Genomic DNA, 16,699 nt, shown 5'->3' with positions numbered 1-16,699 from the left:
TGGAAGAAAAAGTTACCATCGCCCCAAGCGATGGGAGATCCTGCTTATTCCTACAGTGTCTTCGCGGCAGGTCAAATCTGCAAAAGCTGGCCCCCGTGGCAGCCCGGGCGGGGGCTCTACGGGCCCCACCCAGCTTCCACATATCTTTAGCCAGAGCTCAAAGCAGAAATTTATGCCAAATGAAAGTGGCCATTTGCAACAGCATCCAGACGCACGAAGGTGAGCATGCTAGTCGGCGAGCTCCCTGCTGCAGTCTAACGCAAGGACCACGGGACTTGGAGGGAGGGAGATGTGTTTGCTCACGGTCTGGAGATTTTGAATTCAGTCTGTGTGAGGCAGGGACCGCAGCCCTCAGCGCACAGCGCAGGAAGCGGAGAGGAGGAGAGCAGGAGGCTGCGCTCCTCACAGCATGGCGGCCGGGCAGGTACCATGATGGCTGCCAAGGCTGCGCCCCAGGGACCCACGTATTCCAGCTGCACCCTGCCGGCCTGCGCCCCACCCAGATACGGCCATTGCAATGGATTACAACCCTCAGGAGCCGATTCTACAAACTGCAAACACCCATCTGGGAGCTGCTCAGACGCCATCCTAACTGTAACAGACTTCACAGGGAATTTCTTTGAGTTCTACTGCGCTGGATAAACTTACTGGCTTTGGGAAGCATTTTTTGTAGCCCTGCTCAACAAGAAAAGGGGATACACTCTGCCTCTGGGGTCTTCTGGCCTGCTCTGAAGAAAGCATGGCCCCCTCCAGGGGCTTCCCTCTGGGTTAAGAAGCCTGGCTTCCTAACGCCGGACACCGAGCGTGCGCCACCTAGTGTGCACACACTGCCACTACAGCTGCCGCAGGAGGCTCCAGGCAAACAGGGATGGCGCCCCGAAAGATCTGAAGGAGAGAGACCGGCGGCGTGCTAATTAAAACGGCCTACTCTTTAAACTCAGCGGGGCCCATGCTCTTTAATCCTTTACTCAAGCACATTTTTATCTCAAAGGAGCCAACCTGAAATTCTCCTAAATAAATCCCTTATTTAAGAAAGTCACCCCACAGAGGGAAAGCAGGCGACTCCCTGGCTTTGATCTCCACGATCCAGGTCATCTCCCTGCCTCCACTGTAAATACTAATGGTTATTATAAGGCCACTGCATATATGCCTAAAAAATATAACTTTTTTTTTCCAGTATGCATACCGGGGAAAAAAAAAAAAACTCAAGGGAAAAGCAAACTGCACACCTGAAGAAGTAAGCTTCGGTTAGGTCTGCAGCAGGGTTCAAGAGTTTCATGCGTGGACAACAGGCCTGTGGACAAGGCTGTTCAGACAAGGGCTTCGCTGCGTGTCCGGAGGCTGACAACAGCCTGGTGGGAAGCCAGATCAGAGCTGGCCGCAGTCAAAGAGCGTTTTTATTGCTCTCAACGGCCTGGCTGCCCCAGAGCCGCCCCACAGCTCGGGCGCTCGCGGAAGCCTTTGGCTCTGCGTAGATTTCTAAATGGCCAAGAAAAGGATGGTCCAAGGGGCCACCACGAGAACCGCAGGGACAAGCAAGCAAGGGCGTTCTGACTCGGTTGTCAAAGGAGAACCTGAGACTTGCAGAAACATAGCTCAAGCAAACCTTTCACATATCTGCCCGCGTCCCCATGCAGATGAATAACCACCTACATTTCAGATGTTTACTCTCAGACTGCTTCCAAACTGATTTATTTATTTATTGTGGATTGAACCGGGGCACATTTTACCTCTGAGCTACAGCCCCAGCCCTCTTTTATGTTTTGTTTTGAAAAAGGGTCTCACTTAAGTTGCAGTAGGTCTCACAGGTTGCTAAGGCTGGCCCTGAATCTGTGATCCTCCTGTCTCAGCCTCCCAGTACTGAGATTACAGGCTTGAGCCCCCACGCCTGCCTAGAATTGAGGTTTCGCTGTATACATCTGTCTTTACAGCCTCCCCGTGAGCGCCGAGGCACAGACTCGACATCTCTGATCCCACTGACCGGCAGGGCAGCGTGGGCCGCGCTAGCCGGGGGCTCGGGGCCCAGCTCTGGAGCCTCACTGGCCGTGCATTATCTTCTCCATGGAAACGAGGAAGTCAAAGCAAAGCTTTCTGGGTTCTATCTGCTCGTATGTTTTTCTCCATCTCACCAAAACCTGCTCCTTCTCAAACTCCTCCGTCTGGCCTGACGATTTTACGTGCAGATTGCTCGTCTAAGGACGCTCTGCCGCCAGGAGGCCGCCGACGGCATGAGTTGGGCGCCTCTATCCTCTCCCAGTCCTCTCGCTAGACAACGAGATGGAGCGCAGCGTGCAATGCTTCCTCTCCTGGGAGCCGAGTGTTTTCTGAGGTGTGCATCCCCGCCTTCTCCCTGCTTACTTACCAGCCCCAGTTCATCCCCGCGATTACCCAGAACCATACTGTTTATCTCCTGTGTGCAGAAAACCCTAAAGAAAACCATGAAAGACAGGTCGGCACCAAAGAAATGAACAGTAGACTGGGCGTGGTGGCGCACAGCTGTAACCCCAGCCTGCGGTGGCTGAGACGGGAGGATCACAGGTTCGAGGCCAGCCTCAGCAACTCAGCGAGACCCTGTTTCAAAATATCGAAAGGCTGGGGTAGTGTGGCTCAGAAGTAGAACACCCCTGGGCTCAATCCCCACTGGAAAAGCAAAACACAATAATAATGTCTGCTACTTCTGCACTGGACGAGGCGAGGGTGGCCCCCTCTGCCTGGGCTCCGCGAAGGCATGGCCTCCCCGCTCATCACGACGACTGCGGCCACTTGAAAGAGGCCGGAGGGCATCACAGAGCAGGATTCAGGGAGAGAGCTCCATCTCTATCACTTTCTGATGCTGCTCCTGAGACAGTAAGTGAGAGAGGAGGGAGGGGAGGGAGACGGAGCAGGACCAGGAAGGAAGCGCGCTCAGGCGAATCACATGTAAGGTAAACGCCTTGTAGGAAAAGTACAAAGGCACTCAAAATAAAATAAAAAGGCACAGGAAAGCCCCTGGAACCCCTCCCAGTTCCCACCCGTCACAGACCGCAAGCGGAGGGGAGAGAGCAGGCGCGAGCCCCCGAGATCAGGAGCTTCTCTGCCCGGGCTCTATGTTTTGTGTTTTGTGTACGTGTGGTACTGGGGAACGAACTCGGGGTATTCTAACTCCGAGCTACGCCCCCAGACCAATTTTTTATTTCATTTTATTTTGTGGTACTAGGGATGGAACGCAGGGGCTTTCCACCCCCAGGCTACACTCCCAGACCTACTTCATATTTTATTTGGAAACAGGGTCTCACTCAGTTGCTGAGAGCCTCACTAAGTAGCTGAGGCTGGCTTCGAACCTGCGCGATCCTCCTGTCTCAGTCTCCCAAGTGAGGGGATTATAAGCGTGCCCACCACGCCCGGCTCCAATTTTATTTTTTATTTTGAAACAGAGTCTCACCAAGTTGCCAAGGCCCCTCCTATCTCAGCCTCCCAAGGTCGCCTGGCCCGTGGTCCATTTTAATGTAGTTCTGGAAGGCTTTCCCCATCTACCCTCAGCTGGGCCCCTTGCCCGATATGAACGCCACTATTCCAAACCCTGTTCTCCTGATGGGGAAGCCCTGGGCACAGACCAAAGGGTGATCATATTCACTACAGAACTTTCTACTTAAAAAGTTCTTCTATATAATGGATTTCAACAGTAAACTGCTTTATAGAGCTAAAAAATGACTTGTTTTTTAAAAATCTTACATAAAGATCTTTACATCATGAGGCACCTTTTATAAATATATATTTTTCATGATGCCATTTTTTCCTTTTCTATTTTCAAAATGCTAAGCATAAAACTAAATATCCCTTTTATATTTCAGAATCTATTTTGTTTTAAAAACATTCCAGTTTCTTACAACAAGTTTGAGCTTGGAAGAATTATTCTTTCCTTTTAATCTTTTCCATATGTTGTTTATACTACAAGCATTTCTTTTCAGTACTCCATAACGCAATTATTGTTTAATTAGTGATAAATCTGTCATTCTTGGGCTTAGAAACTTAACAAGGACCAAATGTACGTGCGCGCTTTAAACCCGCATGTGCTCTCTGTTAGGACACAGAAGTGGGAGGCGTGCTTGGGGGATGCCCAGGTCTGGGTGCGGGACAAACCCCGGGAACCGGCCCTGCCCGTCAGCTTGGGAAGCCAGCAGGAGCGGGCTCCTCTTCTCGGTGGGGAGGGCTCCCGGCGACCGCTGCTCCGGGCTTTCGGAACTGCTGTTGTGTTTCCTGTCTGGTTTCTTCCCTCTCTCACCTTGGCTTGCAAATTCCTCTGTCCCCGTGGCAAAAAACTCAGCTTGCCCTGTGGGCTTTCTTTTAGAGCCGTGTGGGGACACCTGGCGCCCCCCTGAGGTGGACACTGGGAAGTGCTGTCCAGGCCGCAGCCATCCCCGTGTGCTTTCCTACCCGGCCACTGAAGCCTGGGCTGCGCTGCTTGCTAAATCACATGTGTCGCGTTAAAGAGCTGGGACGAAAGGCCTAAATACCTGCTGATGGGAGAGGAGGAGAGGAACCCTGGAGCGTGCACGAGAGAGGTTCAGGGGCGGACACCGCCAGTGTCGGGAGAGGGTCAGCTCTTCAGCATAACCTCGCACCTAGGAGACGTGTGCGTTGGGATTTTCTGGAAACGAAGAACAAAGTTTCCTTCTCTGTTGAAGTGGTGAAGGCTGCCATCTGGCAATGAAGAAGAGAACGCCTCCTGGCCCACACAGAGCACTGAGGTATCTGGGTGCTGCTTCCTCATTCTGGGGCGGACTGGGGACGGAACCCGGGGGCATTCTACCTCGGGCCACACCCTCAGCCCCCACTGTTTGTGTTGAAACAGGTCTCACTAAGTTCCTGAGGCTGGTCTCCAACCTGCGACCTCCTGCCTCAGCTTCCCAAGGACTGGTCTCCAACCTGCGACCCCTTGCCTCAGCCTCCCAAGGACTGGGCTTACAGCTGTGCCCAGCTTCGATGCTTCTTACTCTTTTTGGGGGGATACTGGGAAGTGAAGACTTCTAGGTCGGAGAATCGATAAGGAACAGTCTCTTCCCGGAGAGGCGATGGAGCAGCCTCCTGGCCGTGGCTAAGGTGGCCGAGGCGCGGGAGGGGGAAGGGGGCCTGCCACGAGGGGGCCAGGGGGCACTGCCTGGCATTCAGGATGGCAGCAGCAACGCCCAGGGCTACCCTGCCACCCAGCCAGCCCTTTCCATTCAAGTGTGGAACCCAACAACAGCTTTCTGGGCCCACAATACACTGTAAGGGGAAGACAACACAACGACGCTGGTGAATCCAGCCGGCCTCGGAACACCAAGCCCCAAGACAGAGCACCCTCAAGGCGCCCGCTGCCTTGGGCCTGGCTCCACAGGGCTACGGTGTGCGGTCGTCAGCGCCTGCACTGCCCAGGAAACACAAGGCAGGGCTGTCCTGCTGTCTGCAGTGCTGGGGAAGGATCTCAGGGACACTCTCCCACTGAGTTACATGCCCAGCCCTTTTCATTTTTTATTTTGAAATAGAGTCTCCTAAGCTGCACAGGCTGACCTTAAACCTGTGCTCTTCTGCCTCAGACTCCTTAGAGCTGGGATCTTGTACATGAACAAGGGCGTACCTGGCTAAGGCCATCTGCTTTTGAGAAGCACCACCAAGGGCAATGGTGCACACCTGTAACCATAGTGCTTGGGAGGCTAAAATGGGAGGACGGCAGGTCTGAAACCAGCATTTGGGATTGGAATTCAAACCCCAGTATAAAAGAAAAAAAGCCAGGCATGGTATAATCCAAATACCTGAGTGGCTGAGGCAGGAGGGTCACAGGTTCGCAGAACCTCAGCAGCTTAGTGAGGCCCCGTTTCCAAAACAAAGAATAAAAAATAGGGCTGGGGTGTAGTTCAGAGGAAGACTGCCCCTGGGTTCGATTTTCATGACTGCCAAAAAAAAAAAAAAAAAAAAAGAAAGAAAGAAAAAAGGAAGGAAGGAAGGAAGGAAGGAAAGACATCTCAGTCTGAGCTAGCAGGATCACAAGTTCAAGGCCAGCCTTAGCGATTTAGCATGACCCATTTCAAAGTGAGAAATAAAAAGAGCTGGGTGTTTAGCTCAGGTCCTTGGGCTCAAATAAACAAACGAAAAAACAACAACAACAAAACACACACAAAAAACACCAAACCAACCAACCAAACCCAAACCCCGCCAGTTCCAGTCTGCCCAGTGAAGGACAAACTGGGGTGGACACCTCGACTTATTCAGGGGTCACCACTGTGCAGCCAGCCAGGGACTTGGGGGCAGTCATGAAAGTCAAAATGGGAACCTCAGACGAATAGAGATTCGAAAAACACTTTATTTTAGAAGTGTGTGTGTGCGTGCGTGTATGTACATACACAAGATACTTTACACATATATTCTTTACATAGTGTGTGTACATTAGCGCTCAGGTGACACTATTCTCCTGTTATCCGCAGTCCTAATGGAATACAACGGGCCCCTGAGGTCCCCAAAGGCTGAGGAGCAATTGGGGAGGTCTCACACTTTGTACAACACTTTTATCTCCTGTGTTTGCTACATCTTGGTAACTATAGAATTTCCAGGGCTCATTCTGCACAGTCCCGAGAGATGGAAATATAATTAACAGTGTGCCATATAAAACACGAGCTACGTGGACCATCACACTATAATTGCTCTCAGAATCCAACGCTAATGTAATAGGCGTCGGGTTTCCTCTGGAGCGCAGCCGGCAGCCCTGCCCGGGTCTTAGAGATCTCTCGGATGCCCCTGCACGGCCGTCGCTGCACCAAGATGCCGCGTGTGATAAGTGCTCAGTTATGCAATCAGGAAGCAGGCTCTTCAGTTACCCTGTAATCACCCCGTCAGGTCAAGGCCTATTCCAGCCTTCTAGGCTCTTGGCACCGCGGGCCTGGGTGCCCGCGGAGAACAGCCCCGCCAATGAGGGGCTTCCAGCTCACGTCTGCATCGTAATTACCTCCGCGAACCACGAGGCACACAGAGGTCACATCCTGCCAATGCCACAATAAATTAAACCAAACAACACCCTTCACAATCGCCCTTTACCCATGACAAAAGCTCGGGACCCCTACACACATGACCCTGATAAACGCTTTGGGAAATCAACTGGCTTCAAGCTGCCTGACGGGGGAGGTCACGGTAAGCGTAACCGAGGTGGAGATTACACGATGTCGGGGGCGGGGGTGGTCTTTCTCGTCTGCTGCGCTCACTAAGGTGCTGGTGAGGCTCGAGGTCCCAGGTAAGAAAGACATCGAGAACGTCAGAGGTCAACAAGAGGCGACATGGGACCCCACGGGTGGAGGTTTTCCATCGAGAGGACTTGGCATCCTGGAAGCAAACTGGCCCGGGCACTCTACTTTGGCCCTGAAATAGTAACTTACAGTAGAGAATGCATGTTTGAGCTAAAAATGAAGGGATGTACCAGACAATAAAGGTGATTTATCATGCTAAGTAACCTGCGATGGGCTGCCAGAGGGCTTCTGAAGGCTGTTGTAATTATTTTAAAAGGTGCATTCATACTTCTTGCCTTAACATGCAAGTCTACTGGAAATGAGGAGTAATTATCCATAAAAATACCCTCCCTGGGCCAGTCACATGCCTGTAACGCCAGCACTTGGGAGGCTGAGACAGGAGGTGGCAGGCCTGAGGCCCCTGTGTGGTAACTCAGCGAGAACCTGTTTCAAAATAAAAACTAAAAAGGGTTCCGGCAGAATTAAACCAACAGGGGAGGAGGACGGTGGCTCCTGGGCGCCCGCCCCCACCCAGGTTCCTACCACTGACTTGAGATCGGGCTACCAGCACTGCTCTCTGAACTGTCCAGATCCCCCACAGGCAGTCTGACCATCAGGCCGGCTGTGGCGTCACTGGGATTCCTGGAAGACAGGCGCCGTGGCCCCTGGGCCCCACGGTGTCACGGTGTGTGCGTGGCCACCAGAGGACTCCTGTGAGCTTGGGTATGTTGGTATTTCAGCTATGAGGAGTGTCACGGGGCTGTGACAGTCCTAACTCCATTTTGGCTTTCTCTAGTCACAGAGCCAAGTGGCTGGCTGACCTCCCGTGTGAGAGTCGGCGCCCCAGACCTCCCCGTCCAAACGCGGACACCAGAAGCTAAGGTAACACTGCCAGTGAGGGCCAGGACCTGCAGCCAGCCACTGAGACACGCCCTGGAGGGCTGGCTGCTGGAGGCGGGCTGCAGGGCGAGCCCTTTACTGCAAGCTGTCAGTAAACCTCGATCCTCCAGTCTCAGCCTCCAGAATGCTGGGATTTCAAGCGTGTGCCACCACGCCCGGCTTCCACTCTTATTTTTTTATTCTTTATTTTGAAACAGGGTCTCACTAAGTTGCGGAGAGCCAAGTAGCTGAGGCTGGCTGCAAACCTGCGATCCTGCTGTCTCAGGCTCAGTACTGAGATTACATGTGTGCACTACCACACCTGGCCCCAGCCCTTTTTTTTTTTTTTTTTCTGTATTTTGAGACAGGGTGTCGTGAAGTTACTGAGGCTGACCTCAAAGTTGGGAGTCCTCTGTCTCAGCCTCCCAAGTACTGGGATTTCAAGTGTGTACCAATATATCTGGCTAATGTATCTTCTTAAAATGAATAAAAGGCCTTATATGAAAACAGTGTCCTTTGAGGAGCCCCTCCACGCCCAGAGTTCGTTGTACAAATGTCCATTCTTGTGAATAAGTAATACAAGATACAAACGTCAAGAGAATCTCAAGCCTCTCCCCACATACCTCGAGCACGCTGAAATCGGCCTCCATTAGGTATTTTGAAGGTAAAATGTAAATACTTATTTGAAAGGTTCTGGTGCCCTTTGGTCCATATCATTCTCCTTTTTGTTCTTTAGCTAAAGGAAACGATTCCCGGTATCTCCTTTAGGGATTTTCCTCATCACCCACCCCAGCACGTACCAGCGATGAATCTTTTATGAAGCACTCCATCCTTCTCAGACCATGTCTCTCCCTGGAGATCAGCTTCTCAAAAAGATGCAGCGTTGCTTTTTCAAGGCTGGGAAGGTGCCGAAGCCAAAGACTGACCACAGCCGAGGTCGGGAGAGAAATCTTCTTCCTGCCAGCAAGAAGCAAGAAGCGTGTTAGGTAGAAGTGGGTTCCTGAGGAGAGAAGGTTAACAATGTTCAAATCACAACTTCTTCTTTTTTTTTTTTTTTTTTTTGGTGGTACTGGGGTTCCCGGAAGCCCTTCTACCTCCGGGCTACACTCCCAGACCTATTTTTATATATTTTTTGGAAACTGGGTCTCTCTCTCTCTCTCTCTTTTTTTTTCTTTTTGGTGGTACTGGGGTTCCTGGAAGCCCTTCTACCTCCGGGCTACACTCCCAGACCTATTATTATTTTTTTTTGGAAACAGGGTCTCTTACGCCAGCACCGCTGGCTTCGAACCTGCGATCCTCCTGTCTCCGCCTCCCAAGCTCGGGGATTACAAGCGTGCGCCACCACGCCCGGCTTCAAAAGGCAACTTCTAATCTAGTTTAAGAAGCTTCTGGTCAGGGTCCCAGCAGCAGCTCATAGTTACAGTGTCCAAGAACAGCCAGGTTCATTTGCTTCTACTAAAAGTCACCTTAAGGAAGAGAAATGCTCAGGAAAAACCTGCTTTCACAAAGGATGAGCAAATGGATTCTGAAGAAAGAAAGGGCGGTAATAAAAATGAGTTGGTAACAAGCCTTGAAGTGAAGAACCAGATCTGGCCTGAGTCCAGAGCCATGACCCTGGGGAAGTGTGTGTGTGTGTGTGTGTGTGTGTGTGTGTGTGTGCGCGCGCGCATGCCCAAGTACCTGGAGCCATAGGTGCACCAAAAGGAGGAAGAACCGCAGAGAGCAGGGGACACGCAGGCAGAGGACAGCATCCCCAGAGCGGAGCAGAGACAGGACTCAAGAAGGAGCGCTCAGCTGAGACCACGAGGCTTCGCACCTGCGTGTGGACCTGAGGGCTGCACGGGCAGGCCCTAGTGGAAGCAGCAGGCAGGTGAGTGGGGAGGGGCGCTAGGAGAGCCAGGCCTGGAGATGGGCCTTGGGAGGGAAGGCTGTGATGTGGGGCAGCCAGAGGCAGCCTTGGGTGGTGGCCTGTGAGACTGGACCTCGTGGCTGACTCACTGCCGGGGTACTACAGAGTAAAATTAAAACTGGCTGCAGTGTGCACCCAGAGGACAGCAAAATAAAGTACGGCCCACTAATACTACGAAGTCTGTTCCTATTTTTAAAAATGAGCTGGCTTAGCTGGGCATGGTGCATGCCAGTAATCCCAGTACTTGGGAGGCTGAAACAGGAGGATCACAGGTTCGCGGACAGCCTTAGCAACCTAGGAAAACCCTACTTCAGAACAAAAAGTAAGCCAGGCGTGGTGACGCATGTTTGTAATCCCAGCATTCAGAAGGCTGAGACGGGAGGATCTTAGTTCATGGCCAGCTTCAGCTACTTAGTGAGGCTCTTTGCAACTCAGTGAGACCCTGTTTCAAAATAAAGAATAAAAATTAGGTCTGGCATTCTACCTCCATTCTAGGTGGTAGGATGGCCCTGAGTTCCATCCCTAGTACTGCAAAAAATAAAATAAAATAAAAAGAAATGAAATGGGCGTAGCTCAGAGGCAGAATGTCCTATGTTCAATCCCCAGTACTAAAAAATAAAAATAAAACATCTGACTCTATATCTTATGAATGGCATCCAAGATATGTTGATTTTTAAAAAAAAGTTTCTGTGTGTACATGGCATGATGCTATTTTTTTGTTTTGTTTAAAAAATTTATTTAAAAAGAGAGAGATTTGCCTTCTACGGACCACTCCACGTTCATGGGAAAACAGGAGGCATGGTACCAGGAATCCTGGAGGACGGGAAGAGAGACATATATGTTCATACCCCCGCACTGTGTCGTTTGACCTGATAAAATGAATATATTAAATATACTAAATTTTCCATGGAAAATTTAAAAAGCAAATGGAATGAAAAAGAAAAGTGAGTGTTTTGGGGACAGTGAGCTGTAATTCTGTTCAACGTGCCGCTTTGGAAACCCGAGGGCTGCTTTTACACTTGGCCTGGTCCAGCTGTCAGGACGCTGAGCAGAGTGCTGACCGGGAGAAGCAGGATGAAATAGAGCTCGGCTCTGAAATGCCTGCTGACAGTCAGGGAGGCTCTGTACCGTGTGACTGGCAGGACACTGGGTTTACTGTAAGATGTTGTGACTTTTCCCGAGGCTCCCGGAGGTGCTGTGGCACAGAAGGCCGGCACGGCACAGGAGAGCCTGGACGGCCCTGCCTGCCCAGGAGGTCCTGCGCGCAGCCTAGTCAGATGCCGCCTCCCGACACTTAGAAAACAGCTTCGTTTTCCTGAAATACTCAGCGAGGCAGGGATATACCCCATCCTCTCCAGAAAGGTGTGAGAGGTAAAAAAAAATAATTTAGTTCAGCTGCTTATTAAAAGTTTTTACTCTGATTTATTTTTTTTACAGCTACAACTTTAAAAACAAAGAATTGAACACTCTACAAGAATGGTTCTTGATGAGAGGGCCTTCCATTTATTTATTTATTTATTTATTTATTTATTTATTTATTTATTTATTTATGTGTGTGTGGTATTGGAGATGGAACCCAGGGGCATTCTACCTCCAAGCTACAGCCTCTGTCCTATTTTTTTTATTTTTATGTTTTGAAGCAGGGTCTCACTGCGTTGCGAAGGGCCTAAGTAGCTGAGGCTGTCCTCGAACCGCGATCCTCCTGTCTCAGCCTCCCGGGTGCTGGGATTACAAGCGTGCCCACCACGCCCGGCTAAGGAGGACCTTCCTGATAGGCATGCTCTCTGTTCTGAAACTGTCTGGAGGGCGGGAGGCTGGGGCTTCCTCAGCTAAGACAGGTGTGCCGTTGGGACGTCCACTCTTCAAACCAGAAAGAGGTCAAGGCTGTTCAGGCTGCCAGAGGGAGATCCCACAAAAACTGGACCAATTATTCCAGGGAATTGGTGAATCCCAAGTAACCGGAAGGATATTCTACTTCATCCTAGAGGTAATGTTTAAATGATGAGCTGATTTAAGTAAGATACCAACATTGGGGAAGCTGTGCCATTAATTTGTCTGCAGAGAACAGCCCAGTCCCACTCCACAGAGCCTGCACTGCCATTTCTAATGATTACAGATCAGTACCTGCGGGCTTTATGTGAACTTTTTCAATGACAGTTTTGTGTCATTAAGATTGCATGTATCAAACAGACAGGGAGAGACAGGACGTTTCAATGAAAGAACAGAAATTAGAATTTTACTTACTACTAATTTTTTTTTTTTTTTTTTTTTTTAGTACTGGGGATGGAACCGAGGGGCATTCTACCTCTAAGCTACACCATTAGCCCTATTTTTTATTCTTTATTTTGAAACAGGGTATCACTGAGTTGCAGAGGCTGAGGCTGGCTGAGAGCCGTGATCCTCCTGTCTCAGCCTCCAAATGCTGGGATTATAAGTGTGCACCACCACGCCTGGCTCTACTACTATTTTTTTTTTTTTCAGTATCAGGGATGCAATCCAGGGGCAATGCACCTCTGAGCTACACTCCTAGCCCTAGTTATTAGTCTTTTTTTTTTTTTTTAAACAGGGTCTGAATTGCGAAGGGCCTTGCTAAGTAGCTGAGGCTGGCTACGAACGATGATCCTCCTGTCTCAGCCTCCTGGATGCTAGCAAGTGCCCCCACGCCTGGCTCTACTACTAATTTTTTGCTACTTTTCTGTCCTTGGTATCACATAACTCTCTTCATTTACCCGTATTACTGGACAACCTTTAAACACTGATTTTCCTTTGAGTTCACGAAACGAAAACCAGGAGCTTAGTTGCAAGCCCTCTGATCAAGGGTTCTCTGCTCGCTCAGAGCCTTGTTTTCCAGACTGTACGTGGGTGTTGCAATACTGAGGACGCCCATCCTCCCTTCCCGCGTCCCTCTCTCCCTTCCTCCCCACCTTGGCTGGGGATTGAGCCCAGGGGTGTTTTAACTCTCAGCTACATACTCAGTCCCATTTTTAAAAATAATTTTATTTTAGAGTTACATATCTGGCCTTTTTTTTTTTTTTTGGTAGTTCTGGGGGTGGAACCCAGGAGCTTTTCTACCTCCCAGACCTATTTTATACTTTATTTGGAAACAGGGTCTCACTAAGTTGCTGAGAGCCTCACTAAGTAGCTGAGGCTGGCTTCGAACCCGTGTGATCCTCCTGTCTCAGCCTTCCAAGTGCCGGGATTAGAAGCGTGCACCACCACGCCTGGCAAAAGGCAAAAAGCCTGCAGCACCCAGTATTCCCAGGTGGTCCCCATCAAGTACTAACCAGGCCCGACCCTGCTTGGCACCACGCTGGCGTACCGAGGGCATTTCCTATGATCTGTGGCTCCTCACAGTAATGCCAGTTAGCTTATTTATGTGTCTGTAACCTGACATGTAGGCGCACACCAGATGGTAGCTACTCCTCAGCCAATTATTCGAGGGGTATACATTAGGTTCTTCTCACTGACCAATGAGCTCTGAGAACTCATTACTGAGCATCTTTTGAAGCCCTTTTAGTTCTTTCCAGCAATGGGAATTCAGCTTACATTTTGCCTTTCTTTACTGGTCACTAGGAGGAATAGATATAAGCTTGAGAAAAAATACGCACTGTCAAAAGATATAACTGTCAATAAAGTCAAATACCAAGAATAGCGCCCAGTCGGCAGTGTCTGGGCGTCTCCTCTGGGTGCCCGGCCCTGTGTTCTGTGAGTTACAGGCGACACACCGACTTACATCTGGGGGTGAGCATGCATCTGTCAGCCTGGGCAAGTTCATAATTATAACGGGGGTCCGTCCGACTCTCAGGTGCCGTGGTCCGCACCGTATCTGTAGTCATCACCCGAAGCCACCCGTGAGGCTGGCGGGGTCAGACATTGCTGCCACATAAGCTCTTGTGCTCACGGAACACTTCTCACACCCACTGTGTGGCCCCCCACCCCACACCAGCCAATTCTCCATCGCTCCGGACACCGACTGCATGTCCAGTGATTCCATTTGATTCTGACATCAACTGCCTGGGGTGAGTGCACAGCCTACAGGCTCAACCTGCAAATGACCCCACGACAGGTATCAACAAGTGTGGCCGGCCAGTCCTCTAATCAGGGTTACCAGGAGCCCTCTCCAGGCTGGACACTTGGCTGGGGTTCCCAGGGCGAGGTGTGGGCAGGCCTGGAGCCTTGGCACCCTCTCTGCCCTCCCGGCCAGCCCTGACGGTCACCAACCCAAGGCTCAGGGGCTTTAATGGCGGCCTGACTTCCTGGACACCACGGCACCCCAGGATCCACTGGTGAGTCAGTCCAAACCCAGAGGGCTGGACAGCCAACTTCAGTCATGTGGCTGGCTCCCGTGCTGACCAGCCCATCCAGAAGCTTTGCAGGGTCCCCCGAGAGCCACGCCCATCCTCAATGCAAGTGTGGCTGAAGGGCGCTCATCGCAAGCAGAGGCACGCCTCTCCCTGACCACGGAGGAGCGCCAAGGTCTCAACGCAGGGCCGTCTCAAAGCCTGCCCCTCCTCGCGCTTTCGCTGTGCCTACCCAGGCAGCGTCACAGCGCTCAGCGTTTCTGAACCAATGGACTTGAACCAATGGACTTGGACTTACCTCAGGACCCGCCACACTCAATTACTTACACCACAAATGGCGCACACCCCTTCTGAGAACCTCGGCGGCCCCCAGAAAGCTGTTACGCAGCCTGCAGCTGGCAGGTGCTGGGCCGGCAACCGAGTGACAGCTGGCGGACTTGTGACACTTAGACCAAGAAATGAAGGCGCTCCTCTGGGTCGACTACCTGCAAAGGGCTAAGCACGTGCTGCTCCAGGAGGACAAGCAGCCCATCTGGAAACACATGGCTGGATTTGGAAGCCAAGGCTGAAGACACACAGCCAACCACGAAACAGGAAATCCCACTGGCACACCGGGTAAGCAAGTCGCTGGAGGCTAAGCAGCCAGAGAAGGCGTGTAGCTTCTAAGCGACCACGCAGCCCACGCGGGGACCGTCCAAGGGCCGGGCGCGGGGTGGCGATACACATCAGCCCCGACTCAGCCTCCCCGGGCAGCACGAGGCGGGCGCGCCACCCACGGGGAAGCGCCCAGGGCGAGGCTCCGCGTGTGCACCAAGCACGCTGAAGCTGTGGGCACCGGGCATGGTGCAGACCACCCTGCGGGCATCTTGGGGGTCTGGGCCCCGCCGTGCCTGGAGCCCACGCCCCCTCGCCACTCACTCTGAAACAGCTCTTCGGGGCTTCACAGAGAATGCCGAGAAGGGTTCCACTCTGGCTCCCCTCTAATCCCCCTCACTGAAAAGGGAGACTGGACACAGGTCGTTAAGACCATATTCTGCTGACGTCTAGTCCTATAAGTAAAAAACAGAGCCGCGGTTGCAAAAGGCAAAGAGCATTTCACTTCCACGTACACAGTCTGCAAAACTGCGGTGGTGCAAAAAGCGAACGCTGGCAGGGAGGACATCAGGCCCGAGCCTGGACTCAGTCAGCGGGGTCACGGCGCGCTGTATAAAGCCTGTAAGCTGGCTCTTCCTCAGCGTCTCACGTAAGGAGCAGAGATAACTGGTCAGATTCCTGAGGAAAATTCACATGTATCGGGTACATTCTGACAGAGAGATCAGAGGTGCTAATTCCTTTAGGTACTAGGAACTGAACCCAGGGTATTCTACCTCCAAGCTACACCCTTGGTCTTATTGACTGATTGACTGATTGATTGATTGATTGATTGCGGTACTGGGGACGGAACCCAGGGGCATGCTACCTCTGAGCTACACTCCCAGCTCTAGTTTTTAGTCTTTTTTAGTTTTGAAAGAGGGTCCCACTGAGTTGCAAAGGGCCTTGCAAAGTAGCTGAGGCTGTCAGCAAACTGTGATCCTCCCATCTGGGATTACAAGTGTGTTGCCACCATGCCTGGCATAAAATGAAATTTAAATATGCATTCTAATTTTTAAGGGTTATGTATGAAAAATGAGAACACCCTTCTAGTAACTACTTCCTCGGGACTAACTGTAAGAGCAGTATGGTTCTGAATCTGTTCATTTTCCAAATGCAACAATAAAATAAAAATTCACCTGAAGATAGAAGAGACCAGCTTATAAACATCTAAACCCTTCAAAATAAAAATACAACAAAATCAAGAGAATAAGAAATGCCTAAACCATATATAGGAAATAATATCAAACACTTCTTTAAAACCACAAAAGTCAAGCTGAACAAACAGAAAGACAGATGTGCTCTTGGACAGGAGGATGGAAAGCCTTCACAGCACAAGGCGCCAGGCCTCCCCAGGCCGACCTCTGTCTTTACAGGAGTCTCCCTAAAGAACAGAGGATGCCTTTCCTGGGCCACAAACGAGTCCCAAACCAAGCAATAATACACATATACAGACACCAGGCCCCGAACCGCTCAACAAGAAGTGGAAAGGAAAGACAGGAGCTAGTCCTATTTTACAGTGAACACATTCTATTCTACAGCTTCAACAAAATGGCGCTTGGGAAATCAATATATAATAGGTCAAAGAATTAGAACGGAAAACAGCAAAATAAGCCAGCGGCTTATAGAAATTCAAGTGATGATCAGGGAGGCCTTCTCTTGCAGGGTGTGGGTGCCCTCACCCTCTCACCGTGCAATGGCTGGAATGTCTTCTCACCTGCCAATGCGGGGACACCCCAGGTTACAAC

General features: G+C 50.9%; 1 protein-coding gene across 1 annotated transcript in view; it reads right to left on the bottom strand.

Moving 5' to 3' along the window:
- Positions 1-16,699, bottom strand: part of FANCC (FA complementation group C) — a gene marked incomplete at both ends in the record, with an annotated part of 116,046 nt that overhangs the window by 19,223 nt on the left and 80,124 nt on the right. The window contains one exon of the mRNA XM_080709023.1: positions 8,912-9,068. Within this exon, the coding sequence (XP_080565149.1) occupies positions 8,912-9,068 (157 nt within the window). The remainder of the gene's footprint in view (positions 1-8,911; positions 9,069-16,699) is intronic.

The sequence above is a fragment of the Muscardinus avellanarius genome (assembly GCF_963383645.1).
Source record: "Muscardinus avellanarius genome assembly, chromosome: 13".
Classification (NCBI taxonomy): Eukaryota; Metazoa; Chordata; class Mammalia; order Rodentia; family Gliridae; genus Muscardinus; species Muscardinus avellanarius.
This window is presented reverse-complemented; position numbering and strand designations above follow the sequence as displayed.